At 37.6% G+C, this 15,118-nt stretch overlaps 1 protein-coding gene across 1 annotated transcript in view; it reads left to right on the top strand.

Moving 5' to 3' along the window:
• The window catches only part of Kcnh5 (potassium voltage-gated channel subfamily H member 5), a 261,532-nt gene that overhangs the window by 186,485 nt on the left and 59,929 nt on the right, over positions 1-15,118 (top strand). Inside the window, exon 9 of the mRNA XM_042682565.1 lies at positions 10,351-10,603. Coding sequence (XP_042538499.1) covers positions 10,351-10,603 — 253 coding nt within the window. The remainder of the gene's footprint in view (positions 1-10,350; positions 10,604-15,118) is intronic.

The following is a 15,118-nucleotide window of genomic DNA, read 5'->3' as shown; positions in this document are numbered from 1 at the left end:
TGCAAGGTTAAATGATAACCACAAAGTAATAAACACGCCTGTTACCCCACAGTTATTTGCTGATGAGAATAACAAATTTTTTTAATTTAGTATTTTAAATTAAACTTTAAAAATTGAACTATTATGTAGCACTGACAATTGAATTGGCTAATTTTTAAATAAGCAGCGTGAGAAATTTTCACTCGAGGAATATGCCTGCAGAACCAGTACCTCAAGACCTTACTACCAGATGCTCAAAAGTTCTCCCATGCATTCTACAGGTATTAACCAATTCTGCCTGTCAAAAGTAGCTTATATCAGGAAGGAAGGAAGGAAGGAAGGAAGGAAGCAAGCAAGCAAGCAAGCAAGCAAGCAAGCAAGCAAGCAAGCAAGCTCATGTTTTGCTCTCAGCACCCTAAATTGGTTTTATATCTTCTTGGGCTTGATTCCAGTGGAGTTACAATATTGAATTGTTGATGTCCATCTGTTATGGTAGTTGAGGTGTCACTTCTTGCATTTTCAGCCCCTCCTAGAAGCACACAATGGTGCAGTTAGCTAAATATGGATCCTTGGGTGGTTTTCATTTGGGGGCCAGTGTGAACAGCTGCTGCGAACAGCTAATCTGTGTGGTCTGGGGCATGTGTGTAGATGTTTCTGTGGTGCAATGGCTGCGTCTGAGTACATTCAACCTTTGCTAATACAATCAGACAATTTTCCAAAGCAGTGAATGGTGCTGTCCCTCACAGTACAGTGCTCAACAGGAGCTCATTTGTTGAAAGAAAGGTTGAAATGTCACTTGTCATGGGTGACCTTCGAAATTTATGAAATAGGAAAAATATTGTTCCACTCATTTTGGTTACCAATCAAACACATTCACTTGAGCAAATATTCTCACATGTGTGGAAAAACCCTCTTACTTAGTCAAAACTCTGTATATTATAAATTAGAGGGACTGAGGGAGGGGGCATGAAGGTGGTAGAGCAACTTGTCTAGCAATTACAAGGCTCTCAGTTCAAATTCCAGTACTGCCCCCAAAAGCTCAAAAATGATAGACACAAACTAAATGTCTTTTCCAGTACTTAGACAGGTTGAGAAAGGAGGATTGCAAGTTCAAGATCACCCTGGGCTTTTAGTGAGACCCTGTCTAAACAAACAAAAACAAATACAGACATGAGATTAAAAGCAGAATTCAATGGTGACTAAGTGTTATTGGAGACCTAATTCCGGAAAGAGAGTACCCTCAAATGTTTTCAGCTTTCACAAGTTATTACAAAAGTGGAAACAATTTTTTTTTTACTGCTTACATTCAAGAGCCTGAACATCCTGATTGGATTGGCTTCTGATATATATTTTTTTTTATTGTGAAAATACTGTACAGAGGGGTTACAATTACATGGGCAAGATAACGAGTACATTTCTTATCAAGCATTGTAGCCTCCTCCTTTGTTTCCCTTTCCCATCCCTTCCCATCCTCCCTCTACCCCCCCTCCACCCCAATCATTCCCCCCCCACACACACACTAAAGTTGTAAAGTTCGTTTTTGACATAACGACTTGTAGGCTTCTGATATTTTTGAAACAAAAGACTTAGCTCCTCCTCTGGTTTGTGGAGTCTCTTCCCAGCAAATGCATCTCCAAAGTGAAGCCAGTGAATTCTAACCTATAGTTCTTCACTGGTTATTGAATTCTTCAGTTGCTAAGTATGACCTTTTACTTTTGAGTAATGGAAGTTAATTCACTTTGGTGTTATTTCATTACACTGTGCCTGGGTTAATTCCTCAGAGGCTTGACACCCCCAGAGACTTCCAGATTAACATCCAGACAGCATTTCTCCTAGTTCTGCATGACTGCTGGTTATCTTTTTTTTTTTTTTTTAAGTGAAAGTGACCTTTTCATTTCTTTTCATCAAATGAATGAGAGTGAATTTTCTGTGAAGAACTACTTTTTTTTTCAGTCTTAGGCTCCTTATTTTTAGGGAAAGATTGCAAAAATGCTTTATGTGGAAATGTCACTTGCCTGACTTCCTTCCACTGATTTTCACTAACTTCATACCAATTCTGTTAGATTCCTGAGGAGAGATGAACCAACAGTGCATGACATAATTGTATGAACAGACTGTGAAGAATGTCAGTGATAACTTCAACGCCTATCAAAATGTCATTATGCATTTATTCCTTGGTCCTGAGGGAAAAAAACAGGGGATCATGGCTTCTTTTTTCTTTAACTTATCAGTATTAGAAGTATCCTATATTAAATATTATTCCTGATGGATAATTTTGTGGAAAACAATTTATTTTAGAGCTGTAGAGACCTCAGGAAGGAGCCTTGTTGAATTCACTACCTTTAGACATCAATTATCATCGCTTGCACTTTTTCAGTTTGTTATAGACAATCCAGTTTGGGATTATGAAGTAGGAGTTTGGCGCTGTAGCTCAAGTGGTAGAGCACTCACTTTGAGTGGAAGAGTTCAGGGACAATACCCAAGCCCAGAGTTCAAGCCCCATGGCCGACAAAAAAATTAAAAATAATGAAATAGGAGTAGTGCTGGAACTTTACTAAGGTCAAAGTCTCCAGATTTCTTACACATTATATCATGGAAATTTATTTTTCTTTCAAGTGACATGGCCTTTGTTCTTTCACATATGTAGGGAAGATAGAAGACTAAGATTATTAAGAACCTACAGGGTACTCGCAAATATGTATCTGGTTAGAATAACTTGATACACCTTTTCTGAGAAACAACTTAGATACTATCAGACAATATAATGGACATAGTTTATATTCATGTATAACCATAAAGGTATGATTATTTTATAATTCTACCTACTAGTTTTGCTTTTATTACCTACAAATTTTACTTCTGTGCTTTGACAATCAGATATACATAGGATGTTTGTTGCAAGTTGATTCATGGATGAGAACCTAGAAATCTTGATATATAATTACAATGTACTAGTTTAATAGTGTTATAATTATGATAGAGAGCTGCAGTGATTGAATTTGTTTTGTTTATGTTCCAGTCCTGGGGCTTGAACTCAGGGTCTGAGCACTGTCCTTGAGGTTTTTTTTTTTTTTTTGCCAGTCATGGTGCCTGAACTCTGGGCCTGGGCACTGTCCCTCAGCTCTTCAGCTCAAGGCTAGTGCTCTACCACTTGAGCCACAGCATCACTTCCAGATTTTTCTGCTTATGTGGTGCTGAGGAATCAAACCCAGGGCCTCATGCATGCAAGGCAAGCACTCCACCACTGAGCCACCTTCCCAGCCCTGGTCCCTGAGTTTTTGACTCAAGGCCAACACTCTACCATTTGAGCCACAGCTCTACTTTTGACTTTTTGGTGGCTAATTGGAGATAAGAGTCTCATTAACTTACCTACTTGGTCTGGCTTCAAACCATGATCCTTGGATCTCAGCCTCCTGAGTATCTAGGATTACAGGGGTGAGCCACTAGTACCCAGTCTGAAATTATTTATCTACAGTATTTCACAGCATAGAAACTGTTTACAGTGTGATTTCGAGTGATAACAGGAAATAAGACTTTAGGGATTCAAGTTTTATAAAAATATAATCTTTATGCTTTTTATTTTCTATAATGAATTTGAGAATATAAGCTTCTTTCATTGGCTATAGGGACCATTTCCTTTGAGGTTCTTGGTTTAGCTTCTTGGCTTTTGTGTTGGTTGTTATATTTAGATTTCTTCTTTGCTTAAGGATTTACAGCATTACTAATGCCACAGTGGATCACAGTGATAGAGGAAGGACCCAGGAGAAAAACATTCTAGATAGCTAGCTCATTCTAAGCAGCTAGCCCCCTTTTCATATATAACTAAAACTTGCATTTTAAATAAGATGACTTCCTTTCAGCAAATTGAATAACTGTTTTTATCTTTGCTAATACACCCAAATATGCGATATGTTTGCTGTACCTAAAGTCAAAAGTGTTTAAAAATGGTGGAAAATCCCTATTTGGTTCTTATTTTATATCTTCTTTTTGCCTTTTGGCTCTAGTTAGTAATTCCAGAACCACACTAAGAGTGGGGTGAGTAGACAGCCTTATCTGTTTCTGACGTTAGCAGAAACAAATTTCAGTTTTTCCCCACTTAATATGTTGTTAGCTATGGGTTTACCATACATGGCCCTTTTTAAAATAATGTTGAGGTATATTTCTCTATTTGCTTCAGAGCTTTTCTCATACATGGATATTGAGTTTTGTCAAAGACTTTCTCTGTATTAATTGAGATGATCACTTGATTTTTGTCCTTGTTCTTGTTTATAATGGATTACATGGATTGATTTGTGGATGTCAAACCATCCTTACAGTCCTGAACTGAAACCAACTTGACTAGAGTGTGATCTTTTTAACATGTTTTTGAATCCAGTTTTCAAGTATTTTGTTGAAAATATTTTCACCCAGGTTTGTTAAAGAGACTAGGTGTATAGTTCTTTTTTCCTTGTGTCTGGTTTTAGAATGAATGTAATGCTGGCTTTATGGAAACAGTTTGTTAGTGATCATTCATGTTATGCTGCATGGAAAAGACTGAGGAGAATTGGTGGCAGTTCTCTAACGATCTGGTATACTTGCCATTGAATCCATGTGTCTTTGTTTGTAGATGATATGATTCTATACTTCAAAGACCTTAGAGATTTCATACACAAAAAATCCTGCTAGATCTGATAAGACATTTTTGGAAATGTAGCAGGATATAAGATCAACATATTAAAAAAATAGCTTTTCTAAATATCAACAATCAATAGGCTGAAAAATAAATCAAGAAAATTTCATTTGTTGGGGCTGGGAAGGTAGCTCAGTGGTAGAGTGCTTGCCTTGCATGCATGAGGCCCTGGGTTCGATTCCTTAGCACCACATAAGCAAAAAGAAAAAAGCTGGAAGTGGTGCTGTGCTCAAGTAGTAGAGCGATAGCCTTGAGCTGAAGAGCTGAGGGACAGTGCTCAGGCCCAGAGTTCAAGCCCCACGACTGACAAACAAACAAACAAAAGATGGAAGACCTCCCATGTTCATGGATTAGCAGAATTAATAACAAAAAGTAGCTGTATTATCATAATCCAATAAAATGCCCATCAAAATACATGTCATTCTTTGGAGAAATACAAGAAAAATCAATCCTAAAATTCATATGGATGAACAGAAGATCCTCAAATAGCAAATGCAATCCTAAGCAAAAACAGCATTAATGGAAGTAACATAATATTAGGGGAAAATTGTTCAAAGTGTACTGTATGTAAATATAGAAATATTACAACAAAACTTCCTTATATTATAAATGCATGTTAACTCAAAAATAAAATTAAAGCTGAGTTGCTTATGCTTGTAATCCTATCTACTTAGGAGGTTGAGATCTGAGAATAATAATTTGAAACCAGTCCAATGAGAAAGTTTGTGAGACCCTTATCTCCACTTATTTACCAAAAATGCTGCAAGGAAAAGTGTAGCTCAAATGGTAGATGGACAGACTTGAGCAAAAAGGCTCAGGGACAGAGCTGAGGCCCTGAGTTCAAACCCTAGGACTGGCATAACAAAATAAAAAACAAGAAAAATAGATGAAATTAAAAATGCCAATTTTTAAAAATTATTAAATTGTTAAAAAGAAATGGGAAAATTGGAAAAAACACCATTCTCGGCTACTGAGGTGCGAAATTAGTAGTTTTCCAATAAACAAACTATAGATTTTGATTATTTCTAATTAGTAATGAAAATTCTAATAACCAAAATCAAGATTGGATTTTAATGACTTTTTAGAAATCAGTATTTATGTCGTTGTTATATACAAAGAAAATGCCAGAAGATGCCAGATGACATTCTTTATTCCTGATTGATCTTTACTCAGGAGTGTGACTTCAGAGCTGGAACTCCAGAGGTTTTGCTTATAATGTTTTGAGAATACCTCAGGACATCACATGGCTTTTATGAAATGCATTTGTCTTATGTGTAAATGGAGCATTGGCCTCGGAACAGTGATTTTTCAATCTGTGCCCAGCGAAAGCTCCAGGGAAGCAGCAGTGTGAAAAATTTGGTTGTAGACCTAGAAGGGCTGCGTAGTGCTGGGCACATAACCAGTGTTCACTAACTATGACTGAATGGCCTGTGGAGCTCTGCCTGTGAGGCCCACTCTGCATCTTTGCTTCTCCCTAGCATCATTCTACTTGCATGTTTTTTAAAATGGTTTTTTTTAATGCTTTCTTTCTCTTTTAACTTGCATGTTTTATATATTGTACATAAGGCTCATGTTCACCAACACACTGAAGAATTATCTTATACCTGAAGAATAGAAGTTCGAAATTCCTCATCATAATTCCATGTTGCTATTTTTTAAATTTTCTTAATTGCAATTATAAAGGTGATGTAGAGGGGTTACCTATAAGTCAGGTAGAGAGTACATTGGTTTCCTTTTGGACAGTGTCACCTCATGTTACTATCTGTGGCCATCTTTAAAAACAGCAGTTACAATGATCATAATACCTCTTCCTTTGTCTACTGTCCATTGCTAATTTTTTTTGAAGGGGAATAACTTGAGTTTGAACTCATTGCCTTGTACTTGGAAGGCAATACCTGAGCCCCTTTTTTTCAAATAGGACTTTGCATTTACGACTGGCTGCCTTGAGCCACAATCCTCCCATTTATGTTTTCTGTGTAGCTGGGGTGATAGGCATGCATCAATATGCCAAGTTTTTATTAGATGAGATGAGGATCTCATAGACTTTTCACTCAGGCTGGCATGGAGCCCTAATTCTCCCCATCTCTACCTCTCTAGAATTAGTGTGCTCCTGTGGGCAGCCATATTGCTAAATTCTATGGTAGTGCATATGGAGATTATGTTTATGATAGAGACAGATGAATGGGAGATAGATAATCAAAAAACAGGATGATGGGTATTGCCAATGTGGTCACGAGAAAGGCTGGCGAGGCCAGAGTGGTGGAAGTGTGTGACTGAGAGGTCACATTGGGGGAAGTAGTTAGGATGGAGGAGGACCTGGTCATCATGAACAGATCATTGTGTTTGCTCAGATCTTTGGCTTTACTTTGGACGTAAGCCATTGGAAATAACCAGGTGTCACCGGATTTACTTTGTTTATGAAAAGTTCCTGAAAACAGTGTTGAGGTTGAACCTTTGGAGCCTGAGAACATCTGTTCTGGGACCACTGGGCCTTGGGTTTAATGGATAATTAATAATGTATATATTTCTTAATTTTTCAGACCAAGATGTTCTTCTTTTTTTAAATTTATTTATTTTCAGGATTGGTTTGCAGATCCCCAAAACTGATTAATTATGTAATTCTATAGCTCTCCTGAAGGGAAAATTTATTGCTTGTCTTAATTAAGAGCCAACCTTAATTTATTAGTTTGCTGACATGTAGAAGGGAGAAATAACCAGCTCTGGAGACAAACAAAAGCCACTTTTCACTTGAACATTTTCTAATGTAATGTAATTTGATTTGCTGGTAATTGGGTGATACCCATCGGGGAATGTACCTGGAGGAGGGTGGATGTGATATTTAGTGCAGGGAACATTGAAATTGAGACCAGTGGGCTAAGTGTGAGTGCTGTCTTGCTCTGCCATTTAAAACACAATTTTTCCTTGCCTAAGAAAGTTATTAGCACCTTCGTTTCCCAGGTAAATAGCACTTCAGCTTTATTTTCATGTCAGGTACATCATCTGTCTAGAGATGGCAAAGGCCCTGCGCATGACTCCCCTTGATCTACCTTAACAATTACTTTTGGCTTATCATTTCTTGGCATCTGGACATAAATATAAACCATCTATCAAAATGATAAATGATCTAGTGTCATACATGGGATAAAACAGAAAGGGATGTTCTTAATGTACAATGACAACCCTTCTAGTATACCAGTGAACATATTATTACAAACACTGAATGATTATACCCTCAAAAAATGATTTTAAAGGACAGAAGATGGCTCTTGACAAAATGAATCTAAAGCAATGAAAGTCCTATATGGTAAATGAATAGAAACAGACCCAGACCAATACATTTTCACAATATATTTTTCAGTGTACTATTTATATGTGTGTATTTATTTAAAAGTCATTCTTTTGCTTTCTTAGAGCTCATTTTATTTCCAACTTGAGAAAAATTTTGGCCTCAATGAGTACTTAAGATACCTTTAGATTTATGCTAAAATACTCTCTTCATTCCTATAAAAACAGTTCCGATACAAGTGTCATACAGGGGTAGAATGTGAAGAAAAAAGAAAATTGCTTTGGCAGAGAGTTAAAACACCAATAAACTATAGAAACTCATGATTCATGAAGAAGCTAAAAACCAGTCTTTATTTAGCCTTGCTATGTGCCTAGCTGAACTGGCTCAAGTCGTCAGCATTTCCCCTTAATCTTCACAATGAGTTTCTGATGTAAGCACTATTATTATCCCCCTTGCAGAGATGAGGTTGATGAGATTAAATACTGTGTTCAAGGCTACAGACACAGTTAAGTCGTAGATCTACACCCAGACTTATGTAACTCATAAATAAAACTCAGGCACAATGATCACTTATGTGTTTACCTTCTGAAATCATGGTTAGCACCTATGTCTTATTTATCTTTCCACATTGAGGAACTTAATTATGCAAAATATGAATCACAGTAGAAGCTAAGAAAGTACGTGTTAAATAACTAATGTTGTCTGAACTCAGTGAAAATTAATATACGAAAGAAAACATTGCACTATTATTGAAATAGCATGAATGATAAAAGTGCCAATGGTTTTCAAAGCTCTGTTATGGTATTTCTTTCCTCAAAGAAGAGATAGTTCAAAAAGGGAAGGGACTAGAAAAATTGAGAGATTATGAAAAAACAAACCCAGACGCCTGTGATATGAAATAATGTTTAAGCTATTAGGAAAAGGTTCAGAGAATGAATTCTCCCAATTCATAAAGTGTAATTTAATTGGACTGTATGATGGGGTCACTTTTACTACACTAAAGCAGCCAGAGTTTCATCCAGAGTGAGTCCCAAACAAAAGAAATAGTTAGGAGCTATTTTAAATCTTAGGTCATTTTTTAAGGCTTCAAATGTGTGAGTAGTATAATAAAGAAAAGTATTATGAATTACATTAGTATACACTATGACATAATGAGGGGAAACTAGCTTATCTTCAGCTTTGAGAAACTGAGGTCTTACATTAAAAAACAAACACAATAGTTTAATCAAGGATATCGGTGGAAGGTCCTAATTGAGTTTGTATGCATGTCTTTAAGGTGAGTAGTACTAACTTCAGTATCACCTCATGCTTACCATTCAATGTAATGATGGAGTCTATTCTAACTTGAGTATTTAAATGCTATATAAGAAAGTTGTATCAATAAAAAGTGTCTCCGGGTGCCGGTGGCTCATGCCCGTAATCCTAACTACTCAGGAGGCTGAGATCTGAGGATCATGGTTCACAGCCATCCCTGGCAGGAAAGTCTGTGAGACTCTTATCTCCAATAAATCACCAAAAAACTGGAAGTGGTGCTGTGGCTCAAGTGGTAGAGCTCTGGCCTTGAGCTGAGGAGCTCAGGGACAGCTTGCAGGCCCAGAGTTCAAGCCTCATGACTGATTTTTTAAAAAAATGTCTGTCCACCTTGCTTTCTATGCATGATTTTTGCCATTTGTCCCTCCTTCATTGGATGCTCAGAGCTTGAATTCCTCTATTCTCCCCAGAAGTCTTGAGGGAGTCAGACTGGAATGAACAAAAGCTGTCATGCGGTGATGTGTCTACTCTGCTATGAGTGACACTTCCAGTTACCTAAGCCTTATGGAAGGCTGGGGCAAACATTTTTTTTTCTCTCTGTCTTTCTCCCTGGCCTTAAATTTGTTGGCAAAAGAAAAATCACTCAGACTGAAGAAAATAGAGCAACGTCAGCCAACATGTCAAGTTGGTGGGCTGCTTTTGTTGATTTTAGTTTCTTAGAATCGGTGAGTGGGAATCTATTTCTAAATGTGCACAGAAATCCGTGGTTCTCAACTCTGATTCAGTTATAATTCTGAAACATGTTTGACTGCAGTGTATGTGACTACCCATTTTAGTGAGCCTTGATGACAGTAATCTTTTTTTTTTTCCTCTGAGACTCTTCCTGATGGTTCTTACCATGGGAGATCCATTCTCCTCTCAGAGCATTGCCTACGTGATACTGTACTGTGATAATCCATAGGAATGCTGGCCCCTCTCAGTAGATTGTGAACTCCTTGAGAGCAGAACTGTGTCTTATTCATTTTGCCTTTCTGATACCATGTACAGTGTTGTCTTAGTCAACTAATATTTGTTGAGCCTTTGGCCTTCCTCCTCTCCCCACCCCCCCTCAGGAATGATTTCCTCTTTCGTTCCCTCTTATGTCTTCATCTCTCATTTTCTCCAGGTCCTCTCCATCTGTCCCAAGGACATGAGAGCTGATATCTGCGTTCATCTAAACCGGAAGGTTTTTAATGAGCATCCTGCCTTTCGATTGGCCAGCGATGGGTGTCTGCGCGCCTTGGCGGTAGAGTTCCAAACCATTCACTGTGCTCCTGGCGATCTCATTTACCATGCTGGAGAAAGCGTGGATGCTCTCTGCTTCGTGGTGTCAGGTTCCTTGGAGGTCATCCAGGACGATGAGGTGGTGGCTATTTTAGGTACTGTGAACTTTCCTCACATAGTCACAAACATATTACGACTTTAGAGCTATTGACTGTCAGGCTTTTAAACATTTTCTTTTTTTTTTTTCTTCCAGTTTGGTAACTTTAGAAAGTGGGTAGTAATGAAACAATCTTAGTGAAAACTAGTCAGCCATAGTGCTTGAGCAATGAGCATTATTTGTATTCATCATGGCCTGTTGGGGTGCATGAGAGTCCCATTCAACTGTGACAGTTTGTGGGAGAGTTGCTTTAGGACAGCCTCAAGGTCCTCTGTAAGTGTGAGCTAGCTTTAGGAATGAATGTTTGGTTAGTAACCTGGGGAGTTAATCTAGAGAGGCAATGGAACCTGGATACTTCAGCCCTTTCCTTTAAAGAGGGGCTAAGGAAGGGCCCAGGAAAGCTTACTGACTTGTCTAGTTAGTAAGTGAATGACCTTAAGTCTCTATTTGGATTGCACTGCCTTGTCACAAAGGATTTCAGAAGTTAATTGTAGAAGGTTCTCAGGAGTCTCACAAGGAAACATAGTGTGAGTGAATTACATCTGGGTTTATAAATCTGATTCATCCATCTTCCTAAGTCAGGGAAATCATTTGGCTAATAAAATATTCATTCTAGATCTATTCAAGAATAGATGCTGTGGTGAAGAGTGCTGTAATAAACATGGTTTATGCTGGTGGCTTCACTGTATTCTGGTTTGTAATCTTTTGGGTTAAATACCCAGGACTGGAATTGCTGGATCCATAGGGTAGTTCTATGTTTAATTTTTTTTTGAGGAACCTCTATACTGCTTTCCAGAGTGGGTAAACAAGTTTACATTCACACCATCAATGTAGTAGAGTTCCCTTTTGGCCACATCCTCTCCAGCATCTGTTAAGTGTTTATTTCCTTGATAGTGGCCATTCTAACTGGAGTGAAGTATTGTTTTGATTTGCATTTCCTTTATGGTCAGAGATATTGAACATTTCTTCATGTGTCTATTGGTCATCAACAGAATGTGTTACATATACACAGTGGAATTATACTTATCCATTAGATAGAATGATATTGTACTATTTGTAAAGAAATGGAAAGCTTTGTAAAAAAAATTATAGTAAGTTAAGTTAGTCAGGCCTAGAGCAACAGGATGAATGTTTCTCCTTATATATAGCTTGCAGACTATAAGTCGATTATGTTGGATGGAATGCAAGTGTACACAAATGTATTAATCAAAACATGGTAGAGTCAAGGGAAATCTCAAATAGCATAATTTCTTAGAAAGCCAAAAATAAAAGTTCAGCAAAATTAAGCACCAGGAAGCCGTACTAGATGGGGATAGGGTGGGGTCAAGGGAAAAGAGATTGAAGACTGAAGAGCGGAAGAGGGAGAAATACAGATAAAAATCCAATGTAGATCCTACAAAATTAAGAAGAGGTGAGGGAAGGCTGGTTAAGGGTGGGGATGGGTGAGAACATTGAAAGGGGTAACAGTGATCAAGATATATTACATTCATAAGCTGCTTTGTTAATAACAATTGCTTTGTACAGCTATGTAAAGATAATACAAAAAAAGTGGTCACTAAAATATTTCATTCTCAAATTCAGAGATCCAGTAGATAGTTATTCTAATAATAGTATGACCATGAAAGGGATAACAGTGTAGGACACTGACAAAATTAAACATTGGCAGTTTGAGGATTGTGTAAGAAATACACATTGGTTAAGAATATTCTAGATGAACTTTTCAGTTACTTTCTGCTCAGATGCCTGCAGCATAGATCTAAAAGGAAGGAGTGATGAGCCTATGTTTTTTTTTCTCAGGTGAAGTAAGTTAGACTTTGCCAAGATGTCCATTTTGATCATATTCATCATGGTTGGTATCTCATGAAAAACGAGCTCAATCTTTAAATGATTGGATTTTTAGTTACTGAAGTGAGCCCACTGCAACTTGAATGCTACTTATTCTCATAAGAAAAAGGTCGATGGATTTAGAAAGCCACAATGAAAGCTGATTTCAAATCCAACACAAAAATGAAAATGGACCTAAAAATAAAAATCACAATTTTTGGAAAAGGAACCAAGAAGAAATGGCCTTTTATAGGAAAAGAGTTTCTATAAAAGAATGTGAGTGATCAAAAATGGCGCAGGGTGGCAGATCTCTGAATAGCATTGTTTGCAACCTTTTTCTCCAGTGTCTATAAATAAGCTTACAGTTACAATCCTAGGAACAAATTTTGAAAATATTTTTGCAAGAAAGGAGTGCAGTACACTAGAATCAGTTCTCTGGTTGTATTGAATGCTACCTGGGGTTTGCTCTGCTGTGTTGGCTGGAGTATAAGGGAAGCATAGTTAATGCTCCATAAAAATTGAACAGTTGCATGACAATGCTGAAAGGTATGACATTGATCAAGATGAACTGAATCCATAAACTACTTTGGTGAATGGCAACTCCTTTGTACAACTAGTTAAATATAATAAAATATTTTTATTTATTTATTTATTTATTTAGGGCCCAGTCATGGGGCCTGAACTCTGGGCCTGGGCGCTGTCCCTCAGCTCTTCAGCTCAAGGTTAGCGCTGTACCACTTGAGCCCAGCACCACTTCCGGCTTTTTTCTTTTTGCTTATGTGGTGCTGAGGAATCGAACCCAGGGCCTCAGGCATGCAAGGCAAGCGCTCTACCACTGAGCCAACTTCCCAGCCCAATAAAATATTTTTTAAAAACAGAACAATTCTTTGTGAACTCAAGACCTGGGCACTATCGCTTAGTTTCTTGCCCAAAGCTGTTGGTCTACCATTTCCACTTCCAGCATTTTCGTGGTTAATTTGTATAAGAGTCTCATGGATTTTCCTGTCTGGGCTGGCTTCAAACCTTTGATGTTCAAATCTCAGCCTCCTAAGTAGCTAGGATGAACATAAACCCAGAATCCAGCACTTTGAACAGACTTAAAGGTTTACTTAAAGAGGAGGATAAAACACAAGTCCCAAACCAATGTGTTTCAATTTCCCGAAAGTTCCCTCAGTGGGGATTGAGGGAAACAGACATCAATATATCACATGAAAATGAGATTGTCATGATACATTAGCTCAGCAGCTGACTCCTGGTCATTTGTTTTGGCCCATTTTCTTCATTATAGCTGCACCTTGGTAATTCCTTTTCTAAAAAGAGGTTGGAGAAAGCTTGGAGTATCATGCCTCTGGGCTGGGTCTACTAAAAGAGAATCATTTGCTCAGTGAGACAGACAAAATGCATTTTCCTTTCATTTTGAAATAAAATGGTAACTGCTTTTACCCAATACCAGAGTGAAAATGAACACTGGGCCCCTGGGTATTGGAACCAGTCTCATATAACTGTCACATTTTATTTCTTAGAGTGTGTGTTTTTTTTTCTTCTTCCCCCAAAATTGTGGGATTCAGAGACTTTTCCTATATTGGTGTAATGAGACAAAGAATTATATGAAATCTCTGGATTTTAATCACTCACAATTTTTTATAGAAATTCTTTTCCTAAAAACACCTCCTCTGTTTCTTTCTTTGTTTCTCTTTCTCTTCTTTCTCCTTCTCTTCCTCCCTGTCTTCTGTTCTCCCTCCTTCCTTCCTTGATTTTTCTCACTTTCTCTCCTACCTTAATGAATCAGTAGATCAAGTTTCTATAATATAACTTTACTTAGCAGCCTTCCTATCTCCTACACGGGCTCATTTGCTAGTGAAAAAGTAGAGGAGGGGAGGTCATTTTGAAATTAATTAGAATCTCTGGATCCTGAAACAGGTGCAGTTTTATTCTTTTGGATCCTTGCCTCTGTAGCCTCTTGGTGGGTACATAATTCCTTGGTGTGTCAAAAGTGCTGAGGAGTTTAATGAATAAGTTCTGAAGCAGAACTAATTAATGGAAAGATAAAATGCAGTCAACAAATATCTCCTTTTTGAACGTCAAAAGATGACTTCTACCTGTTTTCTAAATAGGGCACAGGAATGTAATTGCAGTTCGTGTCTCTTCCAACTTGAAGCTTTTGCAGTTTCTACACCTCCACCTTTTTCTGACCTTCCCACTTCTTATAAAACACAAAGAATTCCAAAATTAAGTTCATGATGCATACATAATATTTTATCTTTGTTAATGTCTTCTTACTTTGTAGTTTCTACTCTGTAATTACTTAATGTGAACAGATTTATTGGTGTGGTTGAAATAGCCAGGTTATTTCTAAATGCCTTGACAAGTATATTGTACCTTTCAAGGTATATTAAAATAGCATTTGCCACCAACAATAGACCCAAAGCCCAAGACAATTGTTTTTGGCATTTACATTTCTTCTTTTCTCTTCCATTCTTATTGATTATTAGAGCATGGGGTTAGAGTTCTTACATTAAAACAGTCTCTATCTTAAGTCATTTCATTGTAACTTCAAATTCCTCAGAGACCTGCCATCACTTACGTAGGGTTTGGATGGATGTGTTAAACACTGCTCTGGCTTTGGGGAAAGAAGTCATGGAAAAGAAAGGGAGGTTGGATTAAATGAGCTTAGTGATAGTAGAAGGGT

Source organism: Dipodomys spectabilis, unplaced genomic scaffold (assembly GCF_019054845.1).
Source record: "Dipodomys spectabilis isolate Male_0828 unplaced genomic scaffold, ASM1905484v1 ptg000073l, whole genome shotgun sequence".
NCBI classification, from domain to species: domain Eukaryota; kingdom Metazoa; phylum Chordata; class Mammalia; order Rodentia; family Heteromyidae; genus Dipodomys; species Dipodomys spectabilis.
The sequence above is the reverse complement of the archived record's forward strand: the minus strand, read 5'-3'. Positions and strand labels throughout refer to the sequence as shown.